This window comes from Centroberyx gerrardi, chromosome 24 (assembly GCF_048128805.1).
Source record: "Centroberyx gerrardi isolate f3 chromosome 24, fCenGer3.hap1.cur.20231027, whole genome shotgun sequence".
NCBI classification, from domain to species: Eukaryota; Metazoa; Chordata; class Actinopteri; order Beryciformes; family Berycidae; genus Centroberyx; species Centroberyx gerrardi.
Genome location: NC_136020.1, coordinates 5,409,024 through 5,429,444, shown reverse-complemented (window position 1 = coordinate 5,429,444; position 20,421 = coordinate 5,409,024). Strand labels below are relative to the sequence as shown.

The following is a 20,421-nucleotide window of genomic DNA, read 5'->3' as shown; positions in this document are numbered from 1 at the left end:
AGCAGCCCTGGGGTTTTCCTTCACTACTAGTCCTCCAGCTATTTTCCCTGATAATACTCTAAACTATGCTCGGCTGCATTGCTTCAGCGCTTATTTGAAGTCCTACAATGGCTGGGTTCCCTCTTTTCTTTGTATCTTGTTAATATATTTTCCTTTTACTCCCATGCTCCCATGTCAAATGAAATCAGGAAATTGTCGTTATCACCTCTGTCCCTATAAAGGGACAGGTGACATAATGCACCCTCTGGTGGCCATATTGGAGGTCCTCAGCTCTTGGGCAATCTCAATAGAACTGAATATACATAGTCAATTTCATCACTGATACATCTGATCAATTTTGTGTTTAGATAATGTCAACTTATTGGCAAGCAAATCATAGTACATATTAGCTAACTATCACTGCCTTCTTGTTAACACATCTGATTTGCACACAAGCTAACGTGTCTAGTAGAAGCTAGCGTTTATGGTAGTATTTGCATGTTAATATTAAAATTGGTTGCTTTGCTAAATTAGCCTGCTGGCTAGTTAGCTAGCTAACAAAGCCAAAAACCAACTGTTTATTTTGCTTGACTGACCTACAACTCATAATAGTAGCTAGTAGTAGCTACTGTAAGTTTGAAGTAGAGGCTGGGGCTAAAGACAAGACAGTTACTGCGTCACAGTAACATTTGGAAGCCAATCCACCTCATCAGACTATTCACTTTTACTTAGAACTTATTGATCCACGTCTACACCTCCACAATCCTTTTCAGGTTTCTCTCTTTTGTTTAGCCATTATTTGCGCACAGCCAATTCTCCACTGGACCTCCATGATGGCACCAGTCGTGGTTGCTAGATTTGCGACGCAACTGCAAAACCTCTATACCAGAATATTTAATACTGCACAATATATCTGAAGAATATTCTCCAAGGGGACCAAACCAGAACTTCCCTGTCTTCCAGAACCCACACAGCCAACATTACAGTAGCTGTCTTATTGCCCTCTGACAAGATAATGAGCCACTCTTTCCAACACTGGAGGCTTTTGTCAAACTGGCTCTTAGAGACCCATCTTCAAAACCATCTGCTACCACCAAGCCAGACGCCAGTTTATGTGCTGGCGTGGAATGGTGGCATTTTTTATTTTTTTTTATCTGAATTGGCTGAACTGTGAGACATTGACAATGGTTCTATGGTTCTGGTAGTTTTGAGTTTTGCTAGTCATGTTCTTGAGTTAAGAGATGCCATCCTCTACCCAACCACCACAACAACATAATTAACTTTCTCTGCACACACTCCAGCTGGGTGAATCCCCAGTCTGAAGTGGCTTCATCTCCTGTGTCTTTACTGAGAAGACTAAGTAGGTTAGAGCAATAAGGAGTCAATGCCTCAATTGAGTACTTTTCCATGTATTCCTTTCCCCTGTCTCCTTTCTTTTGTGATCACAAACCCAAAAATTAGGGTTAGGGCGATTGGGTTTTTTGAAGGCCGATAGCAGTAAAAATATTTGAAGCTGATACTTTGTGCTGATATCCAATACCTTGGCAAATATGGCAAACCGATATATCGGTCTAACCCTAACAAAAATCAAGCTTCTTTACACGATCTTATCCAGTACAGATCAATGCTGATGTGGCAAAGGTGGATAGGGAAGGTAAAGTCACTTAAGTGATTGTTCTCTATTGCTTTAACCCATTTGGTCTGAGAACAGGAGAAAAGGCCAAAGTTAGTGGAAAAAGATATCATGGACAGACATTTTAGTTTGTGGATACAGTGCCAATAAGTTCACTTCCTGGGTCACTCCCACAGCCTTTCCTCTTCCTCCAGCTGCTGCCTCCTGGCCTGACTCTGGTGATTGTAGATCACACTTTCCCTTACAGTCCCCAACACATCCAGCGTCACCATTACTGTCTCTGCACACTGTATATGTTCTTGTCAACTGTTCTTTTTATTTCTTTGTAAGTCTAAAGTAGTAAATTAAAGTAGTGAATAATATCATGTCATAACTTGTAACATGTACTAGTTGTAGAATACTTATTGTAGGTGCAAGCATAGCAGTCGAAGTTAAGAAATATTTCTGTGGTTTTATAATGCTTGTACTTATAAGTCTAAGTACATTTAACAAGGTTCATTAATCAAGAACTATTTCTGTATGACCTTTCAAGTCCGGGTCTACTGCCGCAGCTAAGTACAGTTTAATGGAATGGAGTGAAACTCATAATTTCAGAGGCTACTCAATTGAGTGTCAGTTCCTAATTGAGCGCCTCCAGCGAGCTGGGAATTAATATCAAACACTATTTCAGATGTATTTTTTTCTGTCCTTTGTTCTTTGCCTGTGGAAATGTGATTAAGTGTTGTCATGAATGTAATTCTCCTTTATTTTTACCTCCCTATGGCAGTGGTGTTGCATGAATCCATGTACCCGTTGTGAATCCTCATCTGATGTGAATCAACACCACACAGTGTGTTCAAGCCATTACCCTTCAATTTGTTTTTATGGCGGTCTTCTAACCTCTCCACTGTTTTCACTTGGCAGGTAAAGAGGAAGAGTTTCCCAAGAAGCCTCTAGGGCAGCTTCCTCCTGAGCTGGCAGCAGCGGTGGCGAACCACATGGCTAACGGTCAGAGCCACGTCGAGCCAGCCGAGCCTCCCAGGGCCCCCAGTCCTCTGCCGGACCGCCAGCGGGACAGCCGGCCCCCCAGCCGGGCGCGCCGGGACTCCCTGGACAAGCTGGTCCGCCAGCACAAGGCTGACAAGCGGGAGGCTCGCTCCAGGGGATCGGGCGAGATTCCCGCCGAGCATCGAAGGCAGCCCACCCCCTCCACCATCACAACTCCTGAGAGGGGGGTGACGCCGACCCCGGCCCGCACTCCCACGCCTACCACCGCACCGCAGCCCATCCCGGGGCTAGTGGAGGGAGGGAAGTCTCAGAGCCACGCCACGGCCAACCACAACTCCAACGCGGCCTCCAGCTCTCGCAGGGAGATCACCCCCCGCTGGGTCAAGCCCTCCGAGACCAAGCTGGAGGCAGCCAAGGCGGCGGCGGCCCGGGAGACCAAGCTGGGCCGAGGGGCGTCCCCGGCCCCCTCCAGCCCGGACGACACCGTGCCGCCCCACCGCCGACCCCGCTCCAGGGGCTTCGTCCCCGGCTCCAACCGCGGCTCCAACGCCTCCCAGTACGACAACGTCCCGGGACTGCCCGAGCCAGACTTCGAAGTCCTGGAGCTGGACAGACCTCCGTCCAGAATGAGGACCCCTCGCAGCGAGACCCCCTTCAGCACGCCGTCCCTCCGCCAGGGCAGCCCCAGCCGCACGCCCAGCCACGCTGGGAGCGCCGTCTCCGTCGCAACAGGGCCCAGGGTGGCCAAACACCCGCTTCCCCCTCCTCTTTCCCTCAACAGTCCAGCGGGGGTCCAGGCCGGCTACCCCGGCACCCAAGGCCAGTACCACACTCCTCCCCAGCAGTACTCTCCCAGCAGGCCTACCATGATGCCCCTCTTCCATCCCTCCTACAGCGTGAGCCTGGAGCACAGGGGAGAGGAGAGACACTACGCCCCGCCCTCCCGAGTCCCCCCGCCCTCCAGCCTGGTGTACGGGGACCGGGCGTACGCCACCACTCAGCGGCCGCCCAACAGCCTCTCCCCGGAGAAGGCGCTCATGAACAACTCCTACGCCACCTACCGCCGACAGCCGCCCGACCTCCGGAACGCCGGCCCGCCCCCGGAGCGCCCCCTGCAGCTGGAAAGCCCCGGCAGCTCCACCCCCGTCTACCTGCGACAGCCCACCCGGCTCACCTACGCCCCGCCGGACTACAGGTTCGAGGGGCAGCGGAGAGGCGAGGCCAACCCGCATTACCCGCCGGAGGGGCCGGAGCGGGTCGTGGACGGACACCCGTGGGCGCAGGAGGGCGAGCTCCCGCCTCGCTCCCCGGGCGGGATGCCCCGCTCGCCCAGCTTCCAGAGGGCGCAAATGTCTCCCGTCCAGGAGTTCACCTTCCCTTCCCCCCCGGACCCCGACAGCCTGCTTCACTACAGGACACAGTACCAGGAGCAGCAGCCCGTCTTGAGGCAGCAGCTCCCCCAGCTGTTCGGAGGACCACACTACAGGCACGCACAGGAGGCGTTCGCCATGCAGGAGTCCATGTTGCTGTGAGGGCAAGTGACTGGAAGAGAGAGAGAGAGAGAGAGAGAGAGAGAGGTGGAGAGACACTGAAATAAACTGAGGTGTAGTCACTGACACTGTGGCAAAGACAGGCAGTAGTCCTAGCGTTGTTAGGAGCCTTGTTTTGTTCTGTTTCCTCGTGCTTTATGTGTGAAGTACTGACCTTCTGACCGTCACGCTGCATCGTAAAGTTGCAGGACACACCAGCCTCTGACGTTTTTACTGATCACTTTAAAAAAAAAAACTGACTGAAGATTTTATTTTATTTTTGGATGTAAATCATTAACGAGAGGTGACTATATATCTTTTAGAGTCTGAAATGTACAGTAAAAAAAAATGTTTTGTTAATATACTGAGTCGTTAAACTTTATCAGTAGTAGGGGAACGTTCTCCCGAAGAGGAAAAAACTCCAGATGTATTTTCTTTTTCCATCTTTATTTTTTTATATGTTAGCTCCAGATATTTACAGTAGAGGTCGATTTACTCTATATGCTTGTGAATATGTTATTTTTCGAAGAGAAGAAATAATACTATGTCATATGATAGGATTAGAAGCAGTGATGATTGACTCGCTGCAAGTCATGATTTCCATTTCAATTTTGAAGCGCCGCCACTGTCGTTTTTTTGTTTTAATTAGGGATTTATGGGGTTTTTTTTCACCGAGATGATTTTGTTATTGCTCAGTTTCAGCGATAACGTTTATTTCTGATCAACTGATGTGCAATGCATTTCTCTTTCCCACATGAAGTACAGTACATTGGCTATTGACATATATTTGAGGCCAGTGTAGTTTTCGGTGAAATTCCCATCCCGACTCGAGACTCAAGGAATAGCGAGCTGTTTTGCGAGGGCTGTATGATCCAGTTTTGTTTCTGTTTTTTTTTTTTTGGTTTGATGGTTTTAAATCCTCTGATTTAATGTGTAACCATAGGTAACATAAGTTTTACACTTGCAGTACTGTAGTTTCCACATCTGCAGCACATGTAGCGGGCAGTCAGAGGCGGGTGTGAACTGGCGTTTCAGTACAATGCAGCAAGTTCGCTTTACTTAGTTATGTTTTACTATTCTCAACACTGTCAGATCAACTACTGTTCAGCTACTGGCACTTCCACTGGCATACATCATCCCACACACACACACACACACTACATAGTCACTGATGTGTGAGTCACACATTTCAACACTTGATCAGTCACATTCCCTGTTTTTCCTCAAACTTTTGTCAATTCTCAAACAGTATTGCCATACTGTTCATTACATTCCCTAAGTTATCTTGTGTTTTTTTTTGTTAAACGACTAATCGCAGACCATTCTCTGATACTTTGCTTAATAAAACGAGATGGGGTGAAAATGAAATCGGCGGATCTGTCATTGACTGGGCGTGAACGGGAGGTTATGTCATACACTCGCTAGGTAGAGTAGTAGGAAATCCTCAAGCATGCACATTCCTACAAGATTTATTTCCACCCCTTTCTTTTCCTGCTGCATGCCTTGTCCTCTCTTTAGGATACTCTGCCCCCTAGTGGAGAAACGGGGCTTTGGAGGAAATTTAATTTCACCTGCCTGCAGCATGTAAATAAGAGATGTGAAGTGTTTTTGAGTGAGTTTAGATACATGCAGAATCCTTTAAATGAAGTTCCAGCACACAAACCAAGAGGGAAACGTTTGAATTGGTGTTAACAGGATAAATATTATATTCTGGTCAGGGATTCGATTTGAAAGTGTCTCAAATTTGATACAGATCTGCGTCTTTTAGGGAAAAGTAAGGCCAAAGTAAAGATGTCTCCTGATTAAAGTTACACTCAGTAGTGGGGAAAAATACTGGCAGCTTCAATTTATATAAAAAAATATGGTCTACTTATAAATAAATAAGCTGGTGAAGGCATCAGAGGTATAGCTTGTAGGTAGCTTGATAGGATCAGTCAACATCTCCATTCAACCCCCTGACTCCCATGCTGTTATTGTATATCTCTGAGTTGATGAAGGCATCAGAAGCACATCATGTTGAGAGCTTTGTGGGATGAGCTAACACTCGAGGAAACAACAAAATCCCGCTTCTGATGCCTGTCTCCCTGCAGCCTGCATGGTAATGGCTGTTTGTTGTCAGCAGTGTGAAGACTTACATAAATAGGATGACAAATCCACGGTAAGAGAAGCTTAAAGAGATGCTTGTGATGCGCCGGGATGTCGCTTTGAACCCCGGCCCACAAATCTTCAGCTGTGTCGTGTTATTTTTGTCCGTAGTGCGGAGAATCTGCATAAGTAAAGAGGATAAATTGGAGGAAAGGCTGAGAGGCTCACTGGGATAAATACTCGGTTGAACCATCAACACCTGAGACTCTAAGAAGGTTTGATCCCTGATGGGGGACAACTGTTATTACTGAGACTAACCTGTAATTTAGTGTTGGCACTGCTTACAGAGCAGCTCCATGGAAATACATCACTACAGACTGGCTCCTACACTGTGCTACAAAAGCTAAATCTAAACCCCAGTCATGACCTTTGACATTTAAAACCTGTACCTAGACCTAATTATTATATAAACCCTAATATATACTGCTGACATTTTCAACACGTGGGTATCGGGAAGAAATGGATTACTAACATTGGGTTCTTCTCTCAAGAAGAACAAACTCTTATAATGAATAATTGTCAGCATTACAAAACAACATTACAACTGGACGAACTGTCCGTCATTAGGACACAGTGGGCATATTTTCCATTGATAAAATAGTTTGTGGACGCACTGAGGCTGTGAAAAGATTTTCTATTCATAAAGTCGGCCTCATGTTCTTCAGGGCTGCAGTGATGGAATATGAATGCAATAGGCTGCATTGAATTGTCAGGAATGCAATGAAAAATTATCAGCGCAATTAATATGCAACAGTAAAGTAAATTCATTGATAATATGGTCAGTTAAGTACCTGCTATATCACCGATATAATAAATTATCATGGAAAGCAAAGTGATTCTACTAGCCGACCCTATTGAACACATCACCCTGCAAACCCTTCTGACTGTCTGTTAATCAATAACTAAGTAACTGTTCTCTTTATTACTTGTCATTCTCATTTGAATGCAGTATTTTTGTCCATGTTGGGATCCTGTAGAAATGGTAACTGCCTGTTTCCGGAGAGCTGATTGGTCAGGAGGCGGGCCCATTTTGATCTGATAGATCTGAACTTAACCTGCACCTGAACTGTCACTTACCTACAAAGATACTGTTTAACTCTAAACTAACCAAAAACAATACCAAGTGAAGTGGTAGGTTAAGGTCGTGTGGGAGGGAGTAGAGGATCATGCGAAACTGAGTTCTATAGGGGGAGTCATCTGTTTGAATAGCAATGAAAAAATATTTTTTGCACATGAATAAACCCAGCCATATATGAAGAAAAAAATCTGTACCCTTGATACAAAATGTTTACAGTAACTCAACTCTCCATTCGTAGACTTTTATTTTGAAAACAGAAACAGGATTTGAAGTATTGCATGGCCAGCTGGCTGCTGCTGCTGCTGTAGTGGAGCCTCTGAAGTCTTGCTTTTTGAACCTTCACTTTTCAGATCAGGACAGTGACACCATCACATGGCCATGCAGCAAAACAGCAACCTGTTGCACAACTGATGTGGTGACATGTTGCACGGAAGCATTTCACACTTTTATTCCCATCACCTCGGAGATTTTGAGAAATCACTCAATAGCTGTCATTCATCAAGAGCTCCAGTTCACCAGTTCAGTGTAAGATTACATTACATTTATCCTCTGTATAACAGAGCATCCCATGAAAAAAATAAAATCACCAGCCCATTCATATTTCTTCAATAAATTAAAGTAGTTTGTGGCCATTTAAGGACCCTAATTCAATTGTACCTTACATTAGATATATAGTCAGAGCAGCGCACTTTAACTCTAGTGAGTCCACTATTGTCACAGAACATCTCAAGTCCCAATGCATTCCTTCCTTCCTCTTCCTAAGGCACACACTGGTCCAGCTCACTTGCCTTAATCACACAGCAACAGGGAGGAAATCCTCAGGGAAGCCAGCTAACAAGTTCAAAGCTCCTGCCTTGCTTGTGATCTGGCGAGTTTCACTTCTAAATACAATATCATCGCCAAACGCTAAAACAACAAGCAACACAACAAACACTTCCCAGGTCTTATCAGTAGCCTGAACATTTCATCTGGAACGCCTTTGAATATTCCACACCCATGATCCGACACCAGATTCAAAGTGCAACAATCAGGATAATCACTAGAGTAGTACGGTAATCAGCTGTGGTAAAGGCCTCTCCGTCCTTCCATCCATCCATCAGTCGTGGGCCTTCTCCGCCTTGTGACTCCACACCGGCTTGCGTTTCTCGATGAAGGCCCGGATGCCCTCCTGGCCGTCTCGGAGAGCCAGGTTGTCCACCATCACCTTGGAGGCGGTGGCGTAGGCTGCGTCTCGACCCTGCGCCATTTGTCTTGCGGGGGGAAAACAACGTCAAGGAGAGCATGTAAACTTGAACCTAACCCTACTTTAAGAACCACTGACATAATCATATGCACAACCACTATGGAAAGGGACAGGCTGATCTTTGAAGAGCAGAAGAGCCTCCTCACCTCTGGAACGTGGCCTTGCCGAGGGCCACGACCGGCCGGCTGGCCTGACACACCCGCCGGGCGATGGCTAACGTCTCCTCCTCCAGCCGCTCCTCCGGCACCACCTTGCTGATCAGACCGTGCAGCAAAGCATCACGGGCTGAGATGGGAGTCCCCGTGAACAGCATCTCCATGGCGACCTGGGAAAAAAAAGTGAGAGATAAGATAAAACTTTACTGATCCCTGTGGGAATTTGTCAAATGGACTCCCATGTTTACCTTCCTGGGCACCGCTCTTCCTATGGCCACCGCTGGCGTCGAGCAGAACAGGCCCACGTTGACGCCCGGGGTGGCGAAGGTGGACTTCTCCGTCGCCACGGCGACGTCGCAGCTGGCCACCAGTTGGCAACCTGCTGCCGTGGCGACGCCGTTCACCATGGCGATCACAGGCACAGGTATGTCTTGTACCAGAGTCATTACCTGAAACGCAAGAGGGAGTGGATTTAATGTGTGTGTGTGTGTCTGTGTCTATGTGTGTGTGTGTGTGTGTGTGTGTGTGTGTGTGTGTGAGACTAACCTCTGCACAGCTCTGGAACACCTGTGTGTGATATTCTCGGCCCTGTGCCGACGTCAGCTCCTTCAGGTCATGCCCGGAGGAAAACACTGGACCGTTCGCTGACACACACACGCACACACACACACACATTACACAGTTAGAATAACATCTCGCTCTCTTTCTCTCTCTCACACACTGACACACACACGTCAATATTATACCTGATATGATAATAACTCTGAGGTCGTCACTGTCGACATCAGTGAGGATGTTCTCTCTGAGTGATTCCAACATGGACAAGGACAGAGCATTTCTCTTCTTGGGATTGTTCAATATTATTCTCCTGAAAACATAAAAAGTGTCATTAACATAGAGACATATTTGCTCTCAACGAATTAGGTGTCAAAGAATATAGGAATAGTATGGGAATATTATAGTGATTTTTCTTTAGGGTTAGTGTAAAGGGTCTTTAATGGCCTTACAGTAAGACTAGACTGAACAACTAGCCAACAGTCTAACTTATGTAACCTGCTAACCCCAATACATGCCCTTCTCTCCTATGGACTGAACGCCAAACTCCATTCAATAGTCTGAATTTAATGTTTCATTTCTTATTCAAACGTTCTCACCTGGTAGAATACAACTTTAGACCTTTTACAAATAGTTAGGAGACATTATTTACTTCGGCATACATCCAATACACGAAGCAACACTTATTTCGATTAAGTTTCAACTTTTACTACGTGTTTGCCTGTCATTCCTATCTTCTTCCAGCAAAACACACCATGGTGGATGTGCGAACCAATTCTAAAAGTGATTTTATGGAGGTAATGTTGTGCTCTGTGGATTAGTTGTACGCCGAATTTATCAGAGGACCCTAACGAGTCGGAAAACGTCTCATGTCATGTGCTATGAGGTGTGTTCGTTTGCCGATAAGCAAGAATGCCAGATTGTTGAATGGAGTTTGCCACACAGTTCATCTCCAAGCTATCCAGCTAAGACGACGGACACAGTAACATGATAACTCACTCAACCTTATTCCGTTGTTTTGCTGCCTCACGGTCAGCGGCTCCGTTTGAGTCTGAGAGTATAACCGTGTCCCGGTCAGCAGCGTTAACCTGCTGAGCTGAACTACATCCACGGCTCTGCACAGTAGACTACGGGCCATGTTTTGCTCTTGTCACTGTCCTGTCCTGTCAAACGACAAAGAAGGGATAAAGCGAAGACCTCCCACTCTTCCCTGTTTCCGGGTACCACAAACGTCATCACGTAGCGCGACGTGCAAAAACAAGTACAGATTATTTTTTGTTTGTGTTTAATTTAACCACAGTTACACACATTACAGTGAAAATACTTTGAAAACACCCGAGCAGCATGTAAAAAATAGGAAAAGGGGTCTAAACTTTTCATATGAATTCATCATATTATATATTTAGGAGCACTTTTATTCTCTTAACTGTAAAAAATAATGTTTATGGATGAAATAGCACTAACTATAATACCGAGAAATACTCCAATTTTCATTCTCCATAAAGAATCCAAATTGTATGCTATTGTTATGTTATTGTTATGACAGCTCTGTGGTAAAAATTGCACACCAGGCAATGCCTTCAGTTTTTGACACTAATGAGAAAGTGGCCTGGTATTACATGTTGTTGTTTTCTTTCATTAAAAACATGTAAGGTTAATTTATTTGGACCAAGTCACACACAAGCCAAAAGTAGTGTTAACATCCAGCATCCAAAGCATTTTTTTTTTTGTGTGTGTGTTCAGTGGTTTTTGAGAAAAAACAAACTTTGAGATCAGTTGCTGTGAGGTCTACTTATAGATGGGACAGTTTATTTGTAAACTACTGAGTAATTCATCTTTAAAAAAACTTGAATGATCTTTGGTCTTGTGCCGTTCCTGCCGGTCCGGTCAAACGAGCGAAAACAAAACAGTTCCGGGCTGATGGGCTTTCACAATAAAAGCCCTCAACCAAGTGGACGTGTAAATAAAGGATGCTTACAACAGTGGTCCGTAAAAGTGGGGTCCTGGGACCTCCAGGGGTCCTTGACCGTGTTCCAGAGGGTCCCCGAGAAAAATAAATAACAGGTTATCATTATTATTTCGCTGCTTAGACGTTAGTCCAATGACATGGATGACTATTTTAATCAAAGGTTTCACTGTATGCACTATTACTTATTTTTACATAGATTATTATACGTCATATTTTTGTTTTGAGGGCAAAAGTTGTTCTATGTGATGTGTGGAACAGCCCAAATGGAAGTATATTAATAAGACTTTAACTTGATATATATATGAGATAATAATTTCTCTACCCAGATACAATGCTGTGACTTGATTGACCCTTGACCCTCATAGTTTTTCTTTGTCATGTGTCCACTAGGTGGCGCAGTCTACTTTAGCACACTATCTGTGGAACTGAATGTCTGCCTTACATATTTTAATCCTGTTTATCCAGTAGTTTCATTCCAATTTCATAAATGTTTTCAATTTCATCCTTACTTTGACAAGCAAACTGATGACTTTTTTTTTTTTCGTAATAGGCCTATCCTGAATAGTGGACAAGGCTGCAGCATCTGTTTAAACTCTCCTTTCAGTGTAACACTTGTAATCTGGGATGTATAAACTATTATAAATATTCTTTTTCTATTGCAAAAAAATATGAAACACACCCTGGACATGAAAAGTGAAACACCAACTGCTCTTCTCGTTGAGGTCAAAGTGTAATCACTCCCACAATCACTTTAGTGCAATAAATATACAGGGATTTTGTCTGACCACTTTACATACAGTGCAAAGAGAACACATTGTTTTGGATTCATAACAAAATATAAAAATGTAAGCAAGGCTGTGTATCAAGATATAATTTTGCATATAACTGTAGGCAATCCTATAATGAATACTATAAAGGATATTCTACAAATGCCACAGCAAAGGTACAAGTCCTATAGGAATATTATAGCGATACCATTGGAAATAAAAATCATCAACCATCTAACAAATGCCAACTGCATCACTTTGATATATGTGTGAATTGAACTCCTAAGATTTATGTCAGACTATCAAGGCGGATAAAAGTTTATTCCGCCAATAAAAAGCTGGGTAGCTACACTGGGTTTACGAGCCAACACTGATTCTCACACCTGAATGAAACCACCGCCCCCCTCCCTCCCTCCCCCCTCTGTTGGGTGGAGTTTGCCCGCCGCTCAAACTGGTGCGCGATGTGCCACTTTGGCCCCATTACGCACGGGGAGTTCACCAAGTCCGCACGGAGAGAGCGCAGCAGGGCATTTTTTTTACGACCAAGTCGGAGATTAAATACATGATTTCTCTTAGAGGGGAAAACGACTGAGCAGTTTTCCCTCTCATAAGTCGCTGATTTATAAATATACATGTGATCTGTCGCTGTGAAAGCGATGCGGCTGCTGCGGAGATGTTGGGTAAGTCAAAACATCTTTGACTATTTCACTGTTATTGGCAATCTTTCTTTACAGCAGTCCCAAAGTATCAATTTGATGTCATTGATTAATCTGACTTAATATTACTATTAATATTACTTACCTCCCCTAATGAAAGTCACTATAATATTCCTATATGGACTTATTAGTGCGTCTGGGGTTCTCAATAGTACTTTACAGTGTTTTTATCTCCTATAGTATCTCTATAATATTCCTATTATATTCCTATAGAGAATTATAGTGTGTCTCTTGTACTCAATAGTGAATTTACAGTGACCCTATTGTACTCTATGGTATTTTTATCTCCTATAGTATCTCTATAATATTCCTATAATATTCATATAGAGACTTATACTGTGTCTGTGATACTCAATAGTGAATTTACAGTGACCCTATTGTACTCTATGGCATTTTTATCTTCTATAGTATCTCTATAATATCCTTATAATTTTCCTATAGATACTTTTAGTGTGTCTCTGGTACTCAGTAATGAGTTTATAGTGACCTTATACTTAATGGTGTTTTACGTTCTATATCACTGTAATATTCCTATAGGTTAGTGTATAAAGTTTATAGTTTTGCTGTGATAATTGTATTGTATCCTCTCACATTTATCAAAGCCAGGGGTGGATCAGTATGCTTTCTTTTTGAGAGGGTCAGCTGTAAGTCTGCTGTTGCCTTTAGCCTGTTTTGTTCAGATCTCAGTTTGTGCTATTTGGCTCCAGACCACAGCAACGCACCATCTTGCTTTAGTCCTTATCAGAACTGCTTTAGAAAGGAATGTGCTGGCTAAATCACCCACTTGACAAACCACCGCTGCTGCTTTGGAGCCTGGTTTCCAGCTCCACCTGATCTAGGAGAACTGGTCCGTCAGGCCTCTGTTGTGATGCTGTGCTGTCACCTCCAGAGAGACAGGAATAAAGACTGGCACACTACTAGAAACATAAACAAAACAGCGAGGACTTCCAGCCCAAGTGGATGCACTCAGCTGTTTCTTGTGATTGCGAAGGCGAAAGCTTCCTCAAGTACAGGTGCTGACCTTGAAGCACTTCTGGTTGAGGAGTCAGTTGAGTGTCGGTTGGAGTAGACCGTTTGTATTTGCATAACAAACAGCAGAAGGTGAACTGGTCTTGTGTGCTGAGTAGACCCACATGAGTGTGTAGAGTGGCCATCAAAGCCTCTCTTCCTCTCTGTCACGGTGATATTTTATCTTTCACTCTTCTCACTCTGTTTGTTGTCTCTCTCTCTCTCTCCCTCTGTTTTCCAGGCTCTGGTTGAAATGAGAGGATTCGATGATTCTTCAGAGTGAGCCCGGACACGCTTCTGGTTTTCTCCTAGAGAAGAAGACTGGAAGCCCTCCATGAGATGTCCAAAGGCCAGCTGACCTCTGACCCGGTTACCATGGACGTCCATCTGCAGGCCAATCCTCCGCTCCACTTCGGTGTCAACGGAGCGGCCAGGAGAAACTCCAGGCCAAGCGTGAGTATTAGGAAACCATTATGGTTAATCAGTAATTGACTTTGGGTCGGTATTAAGTCTTCTTGTACCTTTATTTCATCTCACAGGGCGAAAAGGATCCTCTGCACACTTAGATTCATGTAATTTACATTTACTGAGCCAAGCTTTAAGTCTGCAGGAGCTTTATCAGACCGTGGATACATGATAAATCATGAGCTTGGAATTATAACCTTCTATCTGGGTGAAGTGCCATTCTGCAATGTTGAGCATCAAAGATTTCACAATCCAGCTGGGAAAACTGTTCTGTACTTTCTATCTTTTTAAATATTTAACCCCAAAAGGCATTAAGTAACATTCAAAGATCATGAATACGTGGATAATTCAATTTTGATTAAGAAAAAAGTCAGATAGAACCCATATAATTCTAAGCTCTAAGTGTGTGGAAAATCTTTTTCACGGTGAATTCGACTAGTAACACCTTGCCAAAAACTCCACACGCCTTTATTTCATTTCAAAGCATTTATTTTCAGCTGTCTATTACTAACGATAAGCCTCAATGTGTTGGTTATCAAGTTAAGAGCTGATGCTTATTGTTCTGTGATTCACCCTTGACTGAGCAGTGCGTTGTGTTTATACAACGCAACCGGTCCTCGCGGACACGCAGAAATTACACTCGCTTAACAACTTAATCCCTTTGCATGCCTTGGGGATGACACGCATTTATCAACACACAACACAGCCGAACCGGTTAAGCTGCAGTTTTCTGGGTCTTGGCTCCATTACGACAATAGACATCATTCATTCTTGCTGAAACCAGCATATCAGTTTTATCTCGTATTGGTTTCAGTTGGGTGTTGCCACAGGTGTCTTTGTGTCTATGTGTAAAGCAAAACAAGCCTCGCGTTCACCTCGCCGTGCCACCGGTTGGCTCTTCGCACAACGTTCATGTCAGCATCAGACATCCGCCTGCCGCCATGGTAACCCTGTTTACCATGTCAACCACAAACTGAATGTCATAATCTTAAAATAGCACAAATAAGCACCTTCAGCTTGGCCAGTGGCAATATAATTGTAGTAATACACGATATGTGATCAAAACAATGTGTTGTTGTACATTGTATTGTCACTGTGTCTACTAATGTGCACTCTACTTACCTCTAAGTGCATCATGTTTGGCTGTTGGGGATAATACCTACTCCCTAAAGCCATGTGGTTTGGTTTAAATAGGTGGACTTGACCTTCGTCTGGACTGAAAAAGACCTCAGGGTGCAGCGGAAAAATCAATAGTCACCCAGCAGCCCAGCCATCGAGGCAGGCAGCGGCTGTTATTGGACACCCCATTGTGTCGTGTACAGGGGCTGCCCTGTGTGAAGCAGGACAGGTAGCCATGAAGGCAAGAAGCAGGGATGGAGAGAGGGAAGGAGGGAGGGAGGGGCTGTCAAGGTTTAGACCCCTCCCATAGAAGAGAGGGGCGTTTGAGCTAAATATAGGGTGGGAAAGAAGTTTGGAAGGTTGGGATGCAGGAACAAACAGCCCTGTGTTCTCTCTGTACGCACACACACACTCACACACACACACACCTACTGTATGAGAAAGCCAGTTCAATGGCTTGACACAGGGTTTTCAGTGCCACCATGAATGGAAAGGCACTGCTTTGCATCATTTCACAAGGGTAAGACTCAAGTAATGATGTTCAATAACAAAGTCGTGGCTATGATGGTGATGCTTCTACCACACAGAGTGGAATGCAACGCCAAAAGATTGGTATTGATGTGACAAGGTATACAGTCCAGGCTCCAGTAATAAGCAGGACTCTTGCTTTGTATGGCCCCTGACAGGAAGACGAGACGCTGCAGTTCCTGAGCCAGGAGGAGCAGGAGTGCATCCTGTTCTTCGAGGAGACCATCGTCTCCCTGGAGGAGAGCTTGGAGGAGGACGAGCAAAAGCAAGGGCCGGCGAAGCCCCCGTTGAGCAGCAGTCCCATCGAGGAGGTAGACGGACCCCCCACCTTGCCCTCTGCACCGAGCTTCAGCCCTGGGCCCATGTCCTCCTTCCCGGACATACCCCCCAGTCCCAAAGACCAGGACATTATAGACCTGGTCCAACCAGAACCGGACCTTGTCCAGACCAAAGAGCCACTTTTCCATCCCACCATTCCAGGTAGTGTACTGCTCAGCTTGGCCTAACAGCCTTTATTTACAGTCCATTAGAAAAAAACATTTCTCCACCTACAACAGGTGATGAACTGAAACTTAGGAGTGAAATACAAAGAGTCTCCTAAACAGCCTTTCTCGTACGTTTGGTATTCTTTGGTATAAAGCATCACAGACCGGCCAGGTTGGCAAACATGAGCGTGCTGTGTGCAGTTTACTGACATCATGTTACAGGATTTCTGGGTATTGAAGTTCTCGCTGCCATCTGGAGCCACCAACGTGCAAAGTTGCCTAGTGCAGCTCTAACTAGATGATATTTGTAATTCATGTCAGTTGAAAGGAGAGGACTAAGAATTGAAGCATTAATCTTTGAAATGTGTCCCTCCTAGATTTCCAGACTATGGCGGTGAATCCTGACAGCCACTTTGAGATGAAGCCAAGGCGTGATCCGATGGACGGCTTGCCTTTGGAGTACAACCCTCCCCTACCTAGCGGTAGCTATGGACCTGCAGATAGCCACTTTTCCTACCACCCCCCAGGCTGCATCCCCACCCCGGTCCTGATTGCCCAGAAGATAGCTGAGAACCAGGCGAGTGGAACCTCCAGTTTCCATCCCTCCTCTCTTCTCCGCCATTCGAGCCTGGAGTCTGATAAGCCGCCAAGCTACAGCTCCGACCATTCAGCCAAACAGGGCCCTCCTACCTCCGTCAAGCCCACCCGCTTCCCTGCTAACATCAGCGTGATGCTCGGCAGCAAAGAGCACCACAACCAGTCGCTGGCTAACGTGAACATCCAGGAGAGGCGGGCGCAGATGCTGGCTAACCTAACAGGGACATCGCACCCTCTGGAGCTGGAAGACCCTCAGCAGGTCTCGCCACAAAAGTCTCGAAACGTTCCCACACGTAGCGTTTCCTTCAGGGATCCCACGCCAGACAAATCCAGGCAGGAGGCGCTGTCTAAGCTGGGCCTGACCAGGAACCGTGCCATGTCCGGGGGTATGTCTGTCCTTATCACCCCTAACAGTACCATCCCACCTCTTACCACAGATACAGAAACCAGCACCGAACCTCCTGTGGCCAATATTCCCAGCCCAATCCAGAGCCAAAGTCATGCTGACAGAAAACCAGAGACGGTGCTGACCAACTCTGGAGATAAAACCCCTCAGATGAACCCCTCACCTCCTGCAACAGTCACACAAAGCAGCTACCCCCCACCTCCCTCTGAAAGCAAGCCGCCAGTCTTGCCAGCCCCTCCACCCGAGGTTGCCTCTTTGGACTTCAACAGCTATGGAGGGAAAACCATCGTGGTCAACCCTTCTGCTTCCTCCAAAAGCGAGCCTGCGGTTTCTACAGGCGGCCATGATAGCAAAACCCTCCCGTCCGCATTGGCTAACCCCAGTGACTTCAACAGCTTCGGAGGAAAGACCAAAGTCATGGCCACTGCCTCTGTGCCCATGACCAGGAGCGACCTCCCCGACATCCTCAGCTCTCACATTGACAAGAGCAGAACGTTGCCATCCCCCACCAAACCGGAAACACTACCCTACGAGCTCAACAGTTACGGAGGCAAGACCCGAACCATAACACCCTCCACCAGCTCCAATCCCCCTTCCTTCAGCCCGGCGAGGACTTCCAAAGCTCCAGCCCCGACCCCGGCCCCCAGACCCGCCCGCCACCACCCCCACCAAAGCTCTTTCAGCCCCCAGAAAGTAGTGGGCCGACCCCCTTCCCCCGAATCCAGGCGGAGGTCCATCTCCAAACCGGCCTCGTTCCGTTCCCAGGGCATCACCGTGCAGTTTTCCGGACGGGGAGCGACGGATGAGTCACGCAGGGAAGCGCTGAGGAAACTGGGGCTGCTGAAAGACACTTACTAAACCAGTCTACTCCATTCTTCAGGCTTCACCTGTACAGCCTGAATCTCCTGAGTGTAGTAGCAGGTGGAGGTGGTTTCTCGAAGTTTCCGTGTGTGTATGTGAGAGGCGTGGTCGGAGAGAGACCTACATTTACAGTGGAATGGAGCTGGATCCTGTGATAGACCTGCACAGCCAGTTCTCTGTTCCTGGTCAACAGAAAACTCCGACAAACAAGTCTGACATGGTGCAGTTGTTGTACACACACTTTTGCTGACAAAGTGTTGACAAAGGAACTATAACAATTGCTTTACATTGCCTCTGATCCAAGACATTGTATACCTCTACACAAGATACTTTGAACCAAATTAATGCTGTAAAGAGGAGTGTCCCCTCCCTGTGGGAATCAGATAAGCGTTGAGAACAGACTTTTGATCTCCTGCTTATGCCACACACTAAAGAAGTGGCTCCCCACAGTTGTTTCTATCACAAAACGGATATATATATACACAATTTATTTAGGTTACTCTGTATTATCATGTCACTTTCTTTCTAGCAGCTTTCAGCCAAGTGAAATTAATAGTCATAAACAGGCTGTGAAGTCTGTTGTGCCGCTGTTACATGGGAACTCGTGACCTCTTGTTTTCACTGGTTTGTTTACTGACTTGGGCATTGTTGGTTTGGAGGGCATTGTAGTCAGTGTGTGTTTTTCTGTCAGCGCTTATGAGCAAGAACAAAGTTGAAAGCACTTTTCTTGACAGCATTTTATTATTCTGACGTGATCAAAACTATATTGTAAATCAAAAGCGGTGTGTTTACACACAGTGCTATCTTAACTAGAACAATAGAGGACGCAAGAAATGAGACCACTTTCATCTGGAAAGACAAAAAAAAAAGATGATTTGCATACTAATCGCTATCTCATCCACGCTCATAGTTTACAAAAATTGTACTGGTTTCTGTTCCTCTTTTAACTGTACAGGAAATGAATGTCTGTTATACCAATGATTCCACTCAATCAAATGTCCTAGAATGACATAGGCACAAAGTTGAGTTAGTGAGAAGAGCCTGAGTTTCTTGGAAGAAGCAATATGTTAAAGCTGTGTTAACTACAGAGTTGGCTGAAGGATATTTATACTCCACGGACAAGCCTCCCACACCAAACCACAGACTGTGGAATGAGTTGTGGGTAGGACTTTTACTTTTTACTACACAGAGGGAATATGGGAAATGAAAAAAAAAAAAACACTGCTACTCTGTAGGGACGGGCGAGCACATGGTATTGTACAGAACACAAACACTAAAACCACAGAATCTAGAAATACATACCGGGAGAATTTTTTTTTTCCTGTCACACTTGTTGATGACTATGCTGTTCTGACATTTGAAGTATGTTATTTAACTGTCATTGTAACGTATGCGTCTGGCACCCTTGCTGGTATGAAACCCTGTGTGTGTGTGTGTGTGTATGTGTGTGCGTGTGTGCATGTGTGTGCGTGTGTGCATGTGTGTGAGAAACCTGTATGTCTATTTACCTTATTGTTTTATCCAGACTCCGGCCTCTGTAGGTAGTCTACAGTAACTCTTGAAGTATCTTTTGTATCACACAATAGTGTGAATCTTTTTGTGAATTTTGTTTACAGACTCCGGTTTTTTGTAGTTCATCTACAGTCATTTTGAAGTATCCAGTGGTGCATACATACACATATACATACTGTGTAAACTCACACCAGGGAAATGTATCTGCATAGTGTACAGATCCACACCGAGCAAGGCAAAACGTGCTTCCCTGACATGAACGGTAGATGGGAGATCAATGGCCATCCAAAAGTTGCTGCTATGGTACAACAGCTTGGTATGCTTTTTTTTCTGAATTCTGAAAATGTACTCTGCTAAATATATCTCATGTTCAAATTTTGTCAATCATTAAAGAGAATAATATAACGTCTTTCTAATTGAGGCTTTTGTTTTTCTTCGCTTTACTCTAGAATGAAAAGAATGAATGTGTGGTGTTTAATGATTGGCCATGTCTGGGGAATAATTCACCTGGGTTGAAACTTTAAAGGAATAGAAGTGATGAGAGCATAGACTTCATACATGTGTCCCCGGTAGATCGTTGGCTCCGGTGCTCCAATACAAATTTTGCATACACTATGTTGAATGATAGTAGGCTCCATGCTAACACATTAGCATACACTCTGTGTGTTTACATGCACGCTAATA

General features: G+C 45.2%; 3 protein-coding genes across 5 annotated transcripts in view; 2 read left to right on the top strand and 1 right to left on the bottom strand.

Annotated features, from left to right (window-relative positions):
* usp6nl (USP6 N-terminal like) overlaps positions 1-5,965 on the top strand; it is a 67,410-nt gene extending 61,445 nt beyond the window's left edge. For both annotated transcript variants that reach the window (XM_071912065.2, XM_071912064.2), the window contains one exon: positions 2,516-5,965. In XM_071912065.2, coding sequence (XP_071768166.1) covers positions 2,516-4,131 — 1,616 coding nt within the window. In that variant the 3' untranslated portion in view covers positions 4,132-5,965. The remainder of the gene's footprint in view (positions 1-2,515) is intronic.
* A 1,613-nt stretch (positions 5,966-7,578) lies between these two features.
* Positions 7,579-10,460, bottom strand: echdc3 (enoyl CoA hydratase domain containing 3). 2 transcript variants are annotated; one of them, XR_013504074.1, is made up of 7 exons: positions 10,309-10,460; positions 9,496-9,617; positions 9,296-9,393; positions 8,998-9,198; positions 8,741-8,919; positions 7,716-8,601; positions 7,579-7,678 (listed from the first exon to the last, which is right to left on the bottom strand). XR_013504074.1 is itself a non-coding variant. In XM_078282055.1 (6 exons), exons 1-6 carry the CDS (start codon positions 10,440-10,442, stop codon positions 8,448-8,450), a joined length of 888 nt encoding a protein of 295 aa, XP_078138181.1. In that variant the 5' UTR covers positions 10,443-10,460; the 3' UTR covers positions 7,579-8,447. The 2 variants fall into 2 exon arrangements, 1 of the variants encoding a protein (XP_078138181.1); XM_078282055.1 differs by having other exon boundaries at positions 7,579-8,601.
* Positions 10,461-12,536: 2,076 nt separating this feature from the next.
* proser2 (proline and serine rich 2) lies at positions 12,537-20,146 on the top strand. The gene is made up of 4 exons (XM_071912073.2): positions 12,537-12,720; positions 14,006-14,217; positions 16,035-16,356; positions 16,739-20,146. The coding sequence occupies exons 2-4, from the start codon at positions 14,104-14,106 to the stop codon at positions 18,220-18,222; spliced, it is 1,920 nt and encodes a 639-aa protein (XP_071768174.2). The 5' UTR covers positions 12,537-12,720; positions 14,006-14,103; the 3' UTR covers positions 18,223-20,146.
* The last annotated feature ends 275 nt before the right edge of the window (positions 20,147-20,421 follow it).